This window comes from Littorina saxatilis, linkage group LG8, assembly GCF_037325665.1.
Source record: "Littorina saxatilis isolate snail1 linkage group LG8, US_GU_Lsax_2.0, whole genome shotgun sequence".
NCBI classification, from domain to species: Eukaryota; Metazoa; Mollusca; class Gastropoda; order Littorinimorpha; family Littorinidae; genus Littorina; species Littorina saxatilis.
Window position 1 is genome coordinate 58631016 of NC_090252.1, and position 13761 is coordinate 58644776.

The window sequence follows — 13761 nt, forward strand, 5'->3', positions numbered from 1 at the left end:
ACATATGCGTGCGCGAGTGTAGTATGCTTCGTATGGTATTTTTATCTGTTGTCTTATTATTTGTTTTGTCTTTTAATGTGCACCACACTGAAATTTCTCTGTATGAGATAATAAAGTATTCGTATTCGTATTCGTACTTTGTTTATTTGTCATGTTGCTTTACTTGTTTATCATTTATTAGACTTGTCGCGATATAACCTTCGTGGTTGAAAACGACGTTAAACACCAAAGAAAGAAAGAAAGAAAGAATTTATTAGACATTTGTACTAGAAGTAAGGACTGGTTGTAAGAAAAGGCGTCGCCTTAAACCTCTATCCTTAAACAAATAAAGTTATATCATCACCATCACACACACACACACACACACACACACACACACACACACGCACACACACACACACACACACATACACACAAACACACACACACACATACACACACACACACACACACACACACACACCTAGGGCATGCTATGGGTCACTTCAAACGCTGATAATGTATTGCTTAGGTGTACTGTACCTGTCTGTCAATCCGATGAGCAGACTTCCACTCAAAGGCCTTTCTTCCAATCAATAGGTATACACATTCAACACAAATCAGTCCAGTCATCAATGAAATCAGTCAGTCTGCAACATACGTGTATGTACTGTTCGTGTGTTTCTGTTTTTCTATAACTCTTTCACACACCATTGCATTATAATCACATCAAGCGAATCAAAGAAACAACAGGCACCGGCTTGTAAGATTACTATTCATAGCATGTGTAATTAGATGACACTGAACACACGGGCACATTAGACAAAGTCGACAATAATTATGTAACCATGTTATCACCTGGGTTTGCTGAGGAAACCAAAATGTAATAATAGGAAAGTGATGAAGAAGGAAGAAAACGAAAACGGAGTGAATGGGAAAACAATAGACATAGGCAAAGACAGAGAGGCAGAGAGACAGAGAGAGACACACACAGAGAGGGAGAGACATACAGAAACAAAGAGATAGATAGAGGGCGCAAGCGACCGGCCAGTAGGCAGGCAGTCCGACTGACATACAGACCACGTTATTGTATGTATACAGGCGAACAGAGGCAGCAAATAAATACTTCCCGTTTCAGATCGAAAGATAGCGTCTTAACTTTAAAAGCATGATGCTTTTTTTCGGATGTGCGTCATTTCCTTCCATTTAAATCGCATTTCGATTATCAATACCATGTCAGTTGCCTTTACATATTTCAGTCACTCACTCTCTCAACATGAAGTTGATGTGTCTGCTGCTTCTCCTTTCCTTCTGTGCTCAAAGCAGTGCCCAGAGTAAGTACCAAATGCGAGCTGTACAAGGCAATTCTTGCTGCTTAGAAATAAGCTTACTTGTGTTGGTTTAATGATTAATTACAAATCTAATACAACTTTAATAACGACACAACATGCCAACAACTATGCGTTTAAGAATACATCGTGGGATGTTGTCGATGAATGACTAACTGGAAATTAGTATTTATGATGAGAAACTGCACACTATGTAATAAACAAATGCTTAATTAACACGTTTGTGTTTGGCATGAGCGATGAGGGATACAATTCAGAAACTGTATTGTAAACGAGTTTATGAAAAAAGTGATTACGACAAAAAGATACATTGCATGGGCTGTCTTTGTTTGCTTTACATGCACAGTACATTTCAGATTCTTCTTCTTCATTCTTCAGCGTTCCAGACATTCTGGTGACGTGTGAGCTCGTTTGCCCATGTGGCTTCCCCAAACTATACTTAGAGCATAGTCAACTTCACTCCGCTTTCGTTGGGTGAGCATGCCGGGTATTTTCGTGTTTCCATAACCCACCGAACTCCGACATGGATTACAGGATATTTTCTGTGCGCAATTGGTCTTGTGCTTGTGTGTACACACGAAGGGGGTTAAGTCACTAGCAGGTCTGCACATAAATTGACATTGGAGATCGGAAAAATTTCCATTCTTAACCCACCAGGCAGAGACCGGGATTCAAACCCTCAACCTTCCGATTAGGAGGCCGCCGTCTTACCACTGCGCCACTTCGCCCGTCATTTCAGATTCATTTGTGTGTACATGTTGGAACACATTTGAACAGAACATTAAAATATAAACACTGTATGCATTGCAACCACCCTTGACATGCCCACACCTTTGCATGCGATGCAGGCAGTTTTCCGCTTGGACTCATACTAACAATCAACCGCCTACTTTCTCCCTGTGCAAAGTAGCCATTTTGACTGGATTATGTTAACATATTAACACATGCATCAGTTAGGAATTCAGATAATACATAAAGGCCTGCTGTGAATCGGAAGTAGCTATAAGCTGTGTATTTGTGGTGTACAACATTGTGCTTGTCATTCATGTTACAATACAAAAACACATACACACAGACACAAGAATCGTAGATTGTTGGAACGTTTAATTTATGACAAAACAAATCATTACAAGCACATGATCTTCAACCCAAAGGTCTTTAAAGTGGACAGACTGACACTGGTGATACCTATAATACACTTAGTTAAAACAAATGTTTCTAATTACAGTCTCTATGAATTATCATCCCATGCCACAGTCTGGGCGGATTGTTAGTAATCTACACAATTGTTTACACGGGGGCGGTATATTTAACAGGTGACACAAACGAGGATGTTAACGGACACTAGTTGGCAAATACAATAGACGTAGAACAATGGCTACCTCCTACTTTGTTCCCTTTTTTCAGTCACTCCAATTACCGACTGCCCTGAATATGTTCCTGAAGACAAGAACCTGTCCTGCCAGTGTCTCTCTCCGTCAAACTTGACAGAGGCAGCCAATCTGACGTGGCCTGACAACTCTGACACAGCTTACTTGCTTGTGGACAATGTTCAGCGTGAGAAAAACGGTTCACAGTTTACCTGTCAACTGGAGACTGATGGTTTCAACTCGTCGATACAATACACCCTCCGGGTGGCATGTAAGCTTCAAACTATTGTGTCAGTTTTTAATCAAAGCCATCTATGTTTTAAGTTCTACAATTTGAATTAAACATAGCTTATTCATACCAACAACAGCGATATGGTTCCACTTGTTTTTTATATCCATGAATAACGTGCATTTTTTCCTTATTCTGTCATTTCCTTCCCTCTCCGTTCCCTATAGTTATGCACTGTCTTTGTTCCTTTGGTTTTCTGTCAACGTATTGTAAACTATTTGTATGTCATGGAAGTATCAGCTGCTATTGATACAACTAGTTGTGTTTTTTGTATGTGTATGATACTGGTCGTTTTTCGATATGACCATGTACGAGTAACTGATACAGACAGGCATTTATATAGTTATAGATACGCTCAGCGCTAACACTCAGTACGTATTGATTACTGGCCTAGTTGCCTGGTTGGTAAGTCTACAGCTTGCTTGCTTATTGAATTGATTGATAGATGGACCTTCAAATGAACATGTGCACATCCAAATGGCACACACAAAGAATCCAGCAAATGAAATGCCGACGTTTCAACTGACCTGCCTCGCTATGGGTGTCTACCCTGTTCCATGCTATGCATGGAGTGACATCACCTGCGACAATGGTAATGCTGGTGATACCTGCACGTTCACACCTGGTCCAGATGAGAACAGCGTCCAACCTACCTGTTTCGCAGAACGCCGCATTGCTGGTGTAAAGAACAAGATTGCACAGTCTGATTCTGCTCTCTTTTGGCTCAGTCGTAAGTGTTATTTGCTGCTGCTGTTGTTGTTGATGTTGTTGTTGTGGTGGTGGTGGGGGAGGTGGTAGTGTTGTTGTTGTTGTTGTTGTTGTTGTTGATGTTGCTGTTGTTGTTGTTGTTGTTGTTGTTGTTGTTGAGGTGGTGGTGGTGGTGTTGTTGTGGTGGTGGTGGTTTGTAATTTAATATGTTTTTGGTAGACAACTCGAAAGCGAGCAGGAGAGAACTGGTGCAAGGGAAACAACTGGTATCCCAGTTCATAATTGTGCACACGCAAACAATACCATGTACATTTTCTTTCACAAATCATCTTGAGATATTTTCAAACAGAGAGTAAATACAATCACGACATATATGTGACCCTCCACCACGGCATGAGTCGCATGTCACCTTTGCATGATTTTCATATTTTTACATTTTCCTAAAGAGTATTTTATGCTCTATCCAGTGGTGAAACCCGTTTTAGAAAAGAGCGAAAACTGTTTGAGTTATAAGCCTGTGACTAAGGTGACCCTCACGCTGTTACCATACACTCTCCGGACTTATATCAAGTCTAGCGCAGAACCGCGCGAGGTGACATGCGACTCATTTCGTGGTGGAGGGTCACATATATGTTTACATGACATGCACATGGCGCAATAGCATGTTCGTTGACAGATACAATTGTGTGACTGCTTGAGCAGAATCGGTGCTGGTTGCTTCTGCATTATGGTTTGACACTCTCTGATTACAATTAGTTCGGAGCGCTTTGAAAACAACAGTGTATTGTAATTAGTGTAAATACATTGTGATATATTTTCACAGGTCCGCCCAGAGCTAATACGACCAAAACAATGCGCACCGCCGTTGGGAAAAGCATATCCTTCCTGGTGAAGTCTTACCCTGCACCTGACAACTTTACCTTCATCCACCTGCACCACGAGACATCCACCGACGGCAGCACCGTGTCTTCTTCTTGGTTCTCTGCTAGTTGTACACAGGACAACGCAGAGCAGCTGATGGTGATGTGTTTTATCACACCTCGGGCTATTCCTGAACAACGCCTTGGTTATTATCGCGTTGTCATTTCAAACGACTTTGGAAGCGTGGAGGTTATGCTACTGATTGACACCGAAGGTAATTCACAGACAATATAATTTTAAATGTAATACTTAGATCAATTTCAAACAATAATCTGAGCAAAACTGCTACTAGTTTCTATTTAATCAAATTACACAGTAACTTCAAATAGTGTACTGTCAACTCCTTGAGAACTGTTATGTTAACCAAACCTCCATGCTTAGAATATTGTATTGAATATTGCTATGAGCTGTTATTGCTAAGTAATCAAGCACATATTTTGTTCGCATTGTGCAACGATTGCTTGCCAATGTGAAAGAATAAGTGTCTTTTGTTTTTACCTACGTTTCTGTAAATTAAGGGGATAATTGTATACAATAATGTTGACCATAAAGTCCTACGACCAATAATACATTACAGCAAGTTGAAAGCCAGATGCGTAGTTGCGTGTGCTACTTGAACACGCTACTTATTTTATTGTATCTGTCAATATGAACTTTTTCTCAGCTAAACCCAAGAAAATGAACTTTGGCGGGCTGACCTTTGGCGCACTCACTTTTCTCGGAGTGATGGTCCTTGTTTTGATTGCTGTGGTAGTCATCGTCATGCTACTCAAGAAACGACGCCCTGTTAACCGCTCGAACAGACATAGGAGGCAGCCTTACTGTAAGTCTGACAATAGAACAATTACTGAGTGTGATGACAAGCGACCATACTTCCTTATTCTCTCACAGTAAAAATTCCCTTATGAGATATGTGAACATCCTGAGAAAAAAAATAAAAACAAAAACGTCATTCAAATGTGCGTAAGCGAGTGTGGGGTCCGCGCGCGTGTGTGTGTGTGTGTGTGTTGGTGTGTGTGTGTGTGTGTGTGTGTGTGTGTGTGTGAGTGGGTGTGTGTGCGTGTATGTGTGTGTGTATGTGTGTGTGTGTGAGTGTGTGTGTGTGTGAGTATGTGTGTGTGGGTGTATGAGTGTACATGCGTGCGTGCGTGCGTGTACGCGCGCGCGTGTGTGTGTGTGTGTGTGTGTGTGTGTGTGTGTGTGTGTGTGTGTATGAGTGTCTGTGTCTGTGTGTCTCTGTGTGTCTGTGTCGGTACATATCCCATGACCTCCCTTCTTTGTCTCTGTTACTTCAGTATGGGTATATATGTTGTATTTTTATAGCTCAATAAATACATCATGGACTCCAAAAAATATATGATAGTGCAGATTCCGATTTGGGCAAAGGACTACTTTCCTCCCGACCTTTGACCTCGCGCCGAACAATGTGACACATTTGTATGAAGTTCTAAAATCGTATTGCACGGCTCAGAAAACCATATCAGTTGCACGCAAAAATGAATCTCAGAACTGATCTGATGTATGAGATGCAATAAGCAAAAGTTTCTTTCATTATGAAAGCAATGCAGGTCGAAAAAAACGAACATTCAACTTACAAGATAACCAGATGCTAGCGAACCAAAACAAAAACACGAGTACCCTCCCCTTGCATCGTTAGCAGACGACTTTTGAGAATCTGTCGGTAGTGTGTTTTGGTGTGCGCCTTCAGCTATCAAACATCGGCTGTTTCACGTGTTTTGCGAGCAAGTCTACTCTTTTGCCTGGCTCTGCAGTAAGTCCACATATTTTTCCGTAATCCAGTCATATTCCTTCAAAATGCAATCAATCGGCGGTGACAGACGTGTCGGTCGCGTTTTCCTCTCACCCATACCAGTTTAAGTTCATCCATGCAAACACACTCGCAAAACAGTTTATCACGTAGATACATTTCAAATAGGGAGCAAATGGTTAAATCTAAACCTACATATTTGTTCCCTAAGATTTGCTTCTCTGTCAATAAGCCTAATTACACACGTTCGAGAAAAACAACGTGGAATCAATTCTGAATCGAGTAAGCCAAATGGGTCCCAAACCCGTTTCGCCCGTTCTGCCGACCTGAAACGCAAAACAAAAGAATTGTGCGCTTCAACTAAATTAATTTCTATTCGACTTCATTACTTTCTTGCAACTTATGAACCTTTACTTAAAGCTTTTAAATGGTCTGAAAGTAGTGTTACCGCGTACTTATCGATGCACTCATTCGTTTTATTTTTTCAGCGACGGTCACTTAGTTTAAGGTTGCAAAAGGGCTAAGTCTCGCTGGCAACAGTTTTACCCTGCACAGATCGCAACAGTGCCGCTAGTAGTCTACACTTTGTGTTTGATGGTAGAATGGGATATACAGATTACAACACTCGTGGTTTTTTATATGGCTTGTATTTCAGTCAAGACCCAGCGGGAATATCAATCGAGAGCCACTCGCCAGAGGCTCGTGTCTCCCGATGATATTCATCCGCTGGGTCTTGACTGAAATACAAGCCATATAAAAAACCACTCGTGTTGTAACCTATACATATACCTTCCATTTGTAATATATGATTTTAAAAGTCTTCATTTGTTTCCTGTTGCCTACATAACATTTGCATTGTAACTTGCTTTAGTTATACTACAGCTGAGTGATATCGTAATTAGTCACGCGTGTGTAATTTTGAAACAAAGAAGTCATTCATGTTGTTTTACTGAATTGTTAACAACTCACAGTTGTACACAGCGATTTCATATTTGTGACCCTCCACCACGAAATGAGTCGCATGTCACCTCGCGCGGTTCTGCGGGAGTGTCTGGTAACAGTGTGAGGGTCACCTTAGTCACAGGCTTACAACTCAAACAACTCAAACAACTCAACTCAAACAATTGTCGCTCTTTTCTAAAACGGGTTTTACAACTGCATAGAGCATAAAAAAACTCTTTAGGAAAATGTAAAAATATGAAAAATCATGCAAAGGTGACATGCGATTCATTCCGTGGTGGAGGGTCACATTTACTTAAGAGTGGCGCAGTGAGTCATCAAACAATGAACTAGCTGTTTCAGCCATATAGTATAGGGGAGGGGGGAGGGAGGTATCTAATCCATTGGTCTACAACTCCCCAACAGGGTTGCACCAACTAAATGCTGCACACATAAATTATGCGAGCACACTGTGTGTTACAATGAACGTCGTGAATTATCAAACAGACAAACTATACATTATTTCTTTTGTCTTCAGATTTTGACAGATTGTGCAGCCCAATCCCTTCTTGCACCGCAGTCAGTGAGTGTGAATCTCAGTCGGCAGTGGAAACGGACCCTGCTTTATCCAGAGATGCTGGAGAACAGGTGGAACTGCAGCAAGGCGAGGCTGCGATGTACCAGCCCAGAGCCTAGAATGTCTACTTGCAATATGGAACATTCACTATTCTGCCACCCCACTCCGACCCCTGTCCCTTCACCTGTGTGCTGGGGACAGATTAAACAAGCTGAAATGTGTATGATAAAAAACACATGCCTTCTTCAGATCTGAAAAGCTTCATTTAGCCCCACTCTTCCCAAATATCTGGCGCTCCAGGTCTTCTTCATCTTCCTCTTTTTCCCTTATGCTTATTTCTGTTCTCTCGTGCCAGACATGGGCATGTCTTTTTACATATAGTCAAGTTTTGACTAAATGTTTTAACATAGAGGGGGAATCGAGACGAGGGTCGTGGTGTATGTGTGGCTGTGTGTGTGTGTGTAGAGCGAGTCAGAGTAAACTACTGGACCGATCTTTATGAAATTTTACATGAGAGTTCCTGGGAATGATATCCCCAGATAGTTTATTCATTTGTTTAATACATGTCTTTGATGACGTCATATTGGGCTTTTTGTAAAAGTTGAGGCGGCACAGTCACACCCTCATTTTTTTAATAAAATTGATTGAAATTTTGGCCAAGCAATCTTCGACAAAGTCCGGACTCTGGTATTGCATTTCAGCTTAGAGGCTTAAAAATTAATTGATCAATCAATCAATCAATGAGGCTTATATCGCGCATATTCCGTGGGTACAGTTCTAGGCGCTCTGCAGTGATGCCGTGTGAGATGAAATTTTATAAAATGTTATATAATTGATGACTTTGGTCATTAAAAATCTGAACATTGTAAAAAAAAATTTTTTTTACAAAACGATCCAAAACATCTTATTTTTCATCATTTCTTGATTCCAAAAACATATAAATGTGTTATAATTATTTGGATTCAAAACAAGCTCTGAAAATTAAAAATATAAAAATTATGATAAAAATTAAATTTTCGAAATCAATTTAAAAACAATTTCATCTTATTCCGTGTCAGTTCCTGATTCCAAAAACATATAGACATGATATGTTTGGATTAAAAACACGCTCAGAAAGTTAAAACGAAGAGAAGTACAGAAAAGCGTGCTATCCTTCTCAGCGCAACTACTACCCCGCTCTTGTTGTCAATTTTACTGCCTTTGCCAGGAGCGGTGGACTGACGATGCTACGAAAATGCTGAAAAAGTGCAGTGCGTTCAGTTTCATTCTGTGAGTTCGACAGCTTGACTAAATGTAGTAATTTCGCCTTACGCGACTTGATGTTTCGTGTTGCTGTTGTTTTTCCATCTTTTTGTACTACCCCCTCACTTTTCTAACTGTTTGCGTATCAGGTTTTTGGCTCACGAAGTGTAGCCTTTGCGTTCGTAACTTTTGTCTGTCTGTGCGTGCGTCTACATGTATGTATGTGGTAGAAACTTTAACATTTCGTCATTTGAAGACGTCACATTATGACGTAAGAGGGTTAGACGTCACGCGAAGGAATTACTGAAAGTCTCGGTCATTGTTTTTATTTTGAGCGGGCCGAGACTAGTTGGCTACATGCAGACTGACAGATCGAGATCTAGTGTCTCGCTTTCTTGCACAGTGTCACCTATGCTTACTGTGTGTGTGTGTGTATGTGTGACGGAGTGATTGAGTTTGTGTTACTGTTTGTCGATTTCTTACGTGAGCCTTGAAGGCTTCGCCTCTTGTTCTGTTTCTTATCGTTGTCCGCAATCATGTTAACCTTTGTTATGTACTTACCAGGATTACTTAAAATAAACATTATATGCTTTAGTTAGTTATCTTAAAAACCATGTATTGTTTTTGTCACGATAAAAAATAAATAACATTGTGTTCAAACCAATGATCATAGTGTGGTACGTTTTCCACGAGAGGAGCAACATCAACTGTTAATGATACCTTCCATCCTGTGTGGGTCGTCTTGTAAATCAAATTTTGCCTAGGATTTGAGAATATAACCATATATGTATCAGTACCGAAAGTCGATGCCAATTAAATCTTATGCACACACACACTATTCAAACTAGATAACGTGTTACTGTTTGCAATATCGAAAGTCTTATCCCCATTTTAATGTCCTCCCATTGTGTTGGAAAAGGGTTCCAAATGCTTAAAACCCAGTACTCATAATGTAGCATCTAAAGAAACTGGTGTGGTGCAATGATTCATATAAGAATGAACAAACATTTGTTGACTTTCACTTCCGGACCTATTTAATATACAACGGTTTCTGTCGAGTACAATATAAAACGCATTGTATATAAAGAAAGCAAGAATTAGATACCCATTCCCGTTACATTGTGTGTATATGTGTGTGTGTGTGTGTGTGTGTGTGTGTGTGTGTGTGTGTGTGTGTGTGTGTGTGTGTGTGTGTGTGTGTGTGTGTGTGTATGTGTATGTGTATGTGTGTGTGTGTGTGTGTGTGTGTGTGTCAGTCTGTCTATCTCCTTATATGTATTCGTGTATGTGTATTTGTCTGACAGCCTCTGTCTCGGTGTTAAATACTGTAAGAGATGCAGACACACACAGTCAGACAAACGGTTACAAAGACGGACAGAGAGACGCAGGGGCGGACGAGGGGGGGGGGGGGGGGGGGGGGGGCACAGGGGGCACGTGCCCCCCCCCCCAAAAAAAAAAAAAAAAAAGAAGAAGAAAAAAAAAAGATTTTTCTATGCTGATTCTATGACCATTTCTAAGTTCAAATGGCACCAGATGGCACCATTTTGCTTCTTTGGGCAAAAAAAAATTCAGGGGGGGCATGCCCCCGGACCCCCCCTACCAAATTCGGGCGCTTCGCGCCCATCACATTCACTTTCGATTCAAACTGCCCCCCCCCCCCCCCCCTTACAAAGCAACTGATCCGCCCCTGAGACGGACACACAAACCATATATAAACACATACATATGCAGATATCGGAACAAATTTCACTGTCAAAAAATGGTTTCTTAACACATAAGCATGTTACTCGTATCCTAGCTGTAGCTTGTGGGGTGGTCACATGCCTTATTCTTAACGGACGGCAAAGACTATGCGTTGAGGGGACGTGTTGGATGTGTCAAAAACGACATTACTGTTACGCGCAAACATGCACATCAACAGTGGTGGGCTAAATCAGAGCGAGAGAGAGAGAGAGAGCGAGCGAGAGAGAGAGAGAGAGAGAGAGAGAGAGAGAGAGAGAGAGAGAGAGAGAGAGAGAGAGAGAGAGAGAGAGAGAGAGAGAGAGAGAGAGAGAGAGAGAGAGAGAGAGAGAGATAGAGAGGGAGGGAGAGAGCGAGAGAGAGAGAGAGACGCAGACGCAGATAGTTTATTCAATAGGCCATAGCCCCTTATGAAGGGGTGTGAACAAACGGTTCACATTGCATATAAATTAAACTCAACAGGTGTACACAAAAAAGGTACAAAATAATAATCGCACAACACATACATTACACGGCATTTAACTATGAGGTTACAACATCTCTTAATTTAAAGGCTTTATACAAATACAGGGATACATTTCTGACAACAGTTTCTTGAGGTGATGCTAAAAGCAAGCTGAGTCGGAAAATGCTTGGGTTCTTATAATATTTAAATGGGATCAATTTTTCTCTTAATTTGTTATAGTATGGACAACACAAAACAAAATGGACTTCATCTTCTTGGTTTTGCTTACAAAGAGGACACATCAAATCATCGGCATTATGTTTTCTATATCGGTAAGCATGCACTGCAATTTCTGAAATGCCGAATCGAAACCTGGTCATAATAAACTTTAGATGCCTATCCATATTCGACAAAAGATAGGGTTTAATGTCATGTACAGTACAAAATGTCCGATAAACAGCAAATCTATCACTATTTTGTACATGATAATCCCACTCTTGCCATCTGCAATCGACCAACCTTTCCCTAAAAACACGCAAAAAATCTTTTTCATTAACAACGCCCTGATTTAACCACACAAAACCAAAACCGTACTCATACAATTTACAACGGACACCTGAGGCCCAGTTCGTTTGACCACTTTCATCCATTTTATACAACATTTCGTAGGATTTACGAGGAAGTCTGTGCGCCTCCATCTTTAACAATTTCAACCAGTAGCTAATGCATCTTAAAATAGAATTCAAATATATCGGATATCTGTTTGTCTCGCCATATACAAGATCATTAGGTGTTCGCATTCGAACTCCTAAGAACTTCTTCAGTGCAAATAAATGGACTTTTTCACACTGCAGAGCAGCCTTATCCAGTCCCCATATCTCAGCACCATACTGTACTATTGGTTGTACTTGGGAATCAAACAACTTCAAAAAAACATCCAAACTATTATTATTAAGCACAGATAATCTTTGTATAATACACATCAGAGCATTTTTGGCCCGGCTTGAGAGATCGCCACAGGCAGCAGTAAAACTAAGTCGAGTTGAAAACAATATTCCTAAATACTTATACACGTTTACAACTGGTAATACATCACCCTCATATGTCCATCTTTCCCTTGCACTCAAATATCCACCCTTCCTAAACACAATAATGTTACTTTTACTCATGTTTACCTTTAAATGAAGAGAAGACACTGCCCTGCGTAAATTATTTAACTGATTCTGCAGACCCACAACAGTCTCTGATAACAACAATAACTCATCAGCAAGCAAAAGAATAAACAATTCCAAATAATCATCAGTAAATGTGGCACCATGTCTTCCATTCTCAATTATCTCAAGTGCTAATTCATTAATAAAGAGAGAAAATAAAACTGGGCTACATACATCGCCCTGTTTAACACATCTCACTTTTATTTTTACATTATCATACATACTCTTCACACACCTAAAGAGTTTCCCTTTTATACCGTTTTTTAACAGAATTGGCCAGAGCAAAGCTCTATTGATGGAATCAAACGCTTTCTCAAAATCTATAAAGGCAACATACAGCTTACGATTCAAAGAAAATTGTTTCTGTACAAAGGCCAAAAGTGTAAACATATGATCAATAGTGGAATAATTCTTCTTAAAACCAGCTTGATATTCCCCCGTACTGTTATTACATTCAATCCATTCTTGCAACCTGTTATTAATCACAGTACTATAGACCTTGCTACTAACATTACACAGCGAAATTCCACGATAATTATTTGGATCATTCACATCGCCTTTCTTAAACAAAGGGATAACAATGGACTCTGTCCAACTTTCTGGAAATACACCCTTGGAAAACAAAACATTAAACAAGTGTACCAAAAAGTCAATCCCTGGAGAAAAAACATTTTTCAACAGTTCTCCTATTATTTCATCAGGCCCAGCAGACTTTTGAGGTTTTAACTTTCTCATTGCAATCAAAACTTCTTATTTTGAAATAGGGAGAGAGATAGTGAGAGAGAGAGCAAGATAGACAGAGACAGAGAGACAGAGAGAGGGACAGAGACAGAGACAGAGACAGAGAGACAGACAGACAGACAGACATACAGACATGCAAACAGAGATAAGCAGACAAACAAACACAGAAACATACACACCACTCAGATTCACACTTTAACAAAGCATTCAATTTAGCATTAGTAAAACAGGGATTTCCACGACAACTTAATCACACGTTATTTGATATAGTATGCTATATATGGTGACATATAAATGCTTCCTGCTTCCGATCGGAAGATGTCATCGTTTCACCTTTAACAGCAGAGAGCGCGTTGTGCTTTGATAAACTTCCCGGTGTAAGTAATCTAAAACGTTTCCACAACTTGTGTCACTGGGTATGCAACGGTCAGGCCAGTTGCTGATTCTCTCAGAATGAAGTTGTTATACCTTCTGCTACT

At 40.3% G+C, this 13761-nt stretch overlaps 1 protein-coding gene and 1 long non-coding RNA gene across 2 annotated transcripts in view; both read left to right on the forward strand.

Moving 5' to 3' along the window:
• The window catches only part of LOC138973958 (uncharacterized), a 451362-nt gene that overhangs the window by 91588 nt on the left and 346013 nt on the right, over positions 1–13761 (forward strand). The window lies entirely within an intron of this gene.
• On the forward strand, positions 3392–8609 carry LOC138972408 (uncharacterized). The gene is made up of 4 exons (XM_070345066.1): positions 3392–3717; positions 4519–4830; positions 5281–5439; positions 7862–8609. Exons 1-4 carry the CDS (start codon positions 3465–3467, stop codon positions 8017–8019), a joined length of 882 nt encoding a protein of 293 aa, XP_070201167.1. The 5' UTR covers positions 3392–3464; the 3' UTR covers positions 8020–8609.

Bases quoted from the DNA above. Each gene is read 5' to 3' on its own strand.
- LOC138972408 (XM_070345066.1), top strand. From the start codon at position 3,465: ATGGCACACACAAAGAATCCAGCAAATGAAATGCCGACGTTTCAACTG. The intron at 3,718-4,518 runs GTAAGTGTTATT...ATATTTTCACAG, and splicing joins TGCTCTCTTTTGGCTCAGTC to GTCCGCCCAGAGCTAATACG. The intron at 4,831-5,280 runs GTAATTCACAGA...ACTTTTTCTCAG, and splicing joins GCTACTGATTGACACCGAAG to CTAAACCCAAGAAAATGAAC.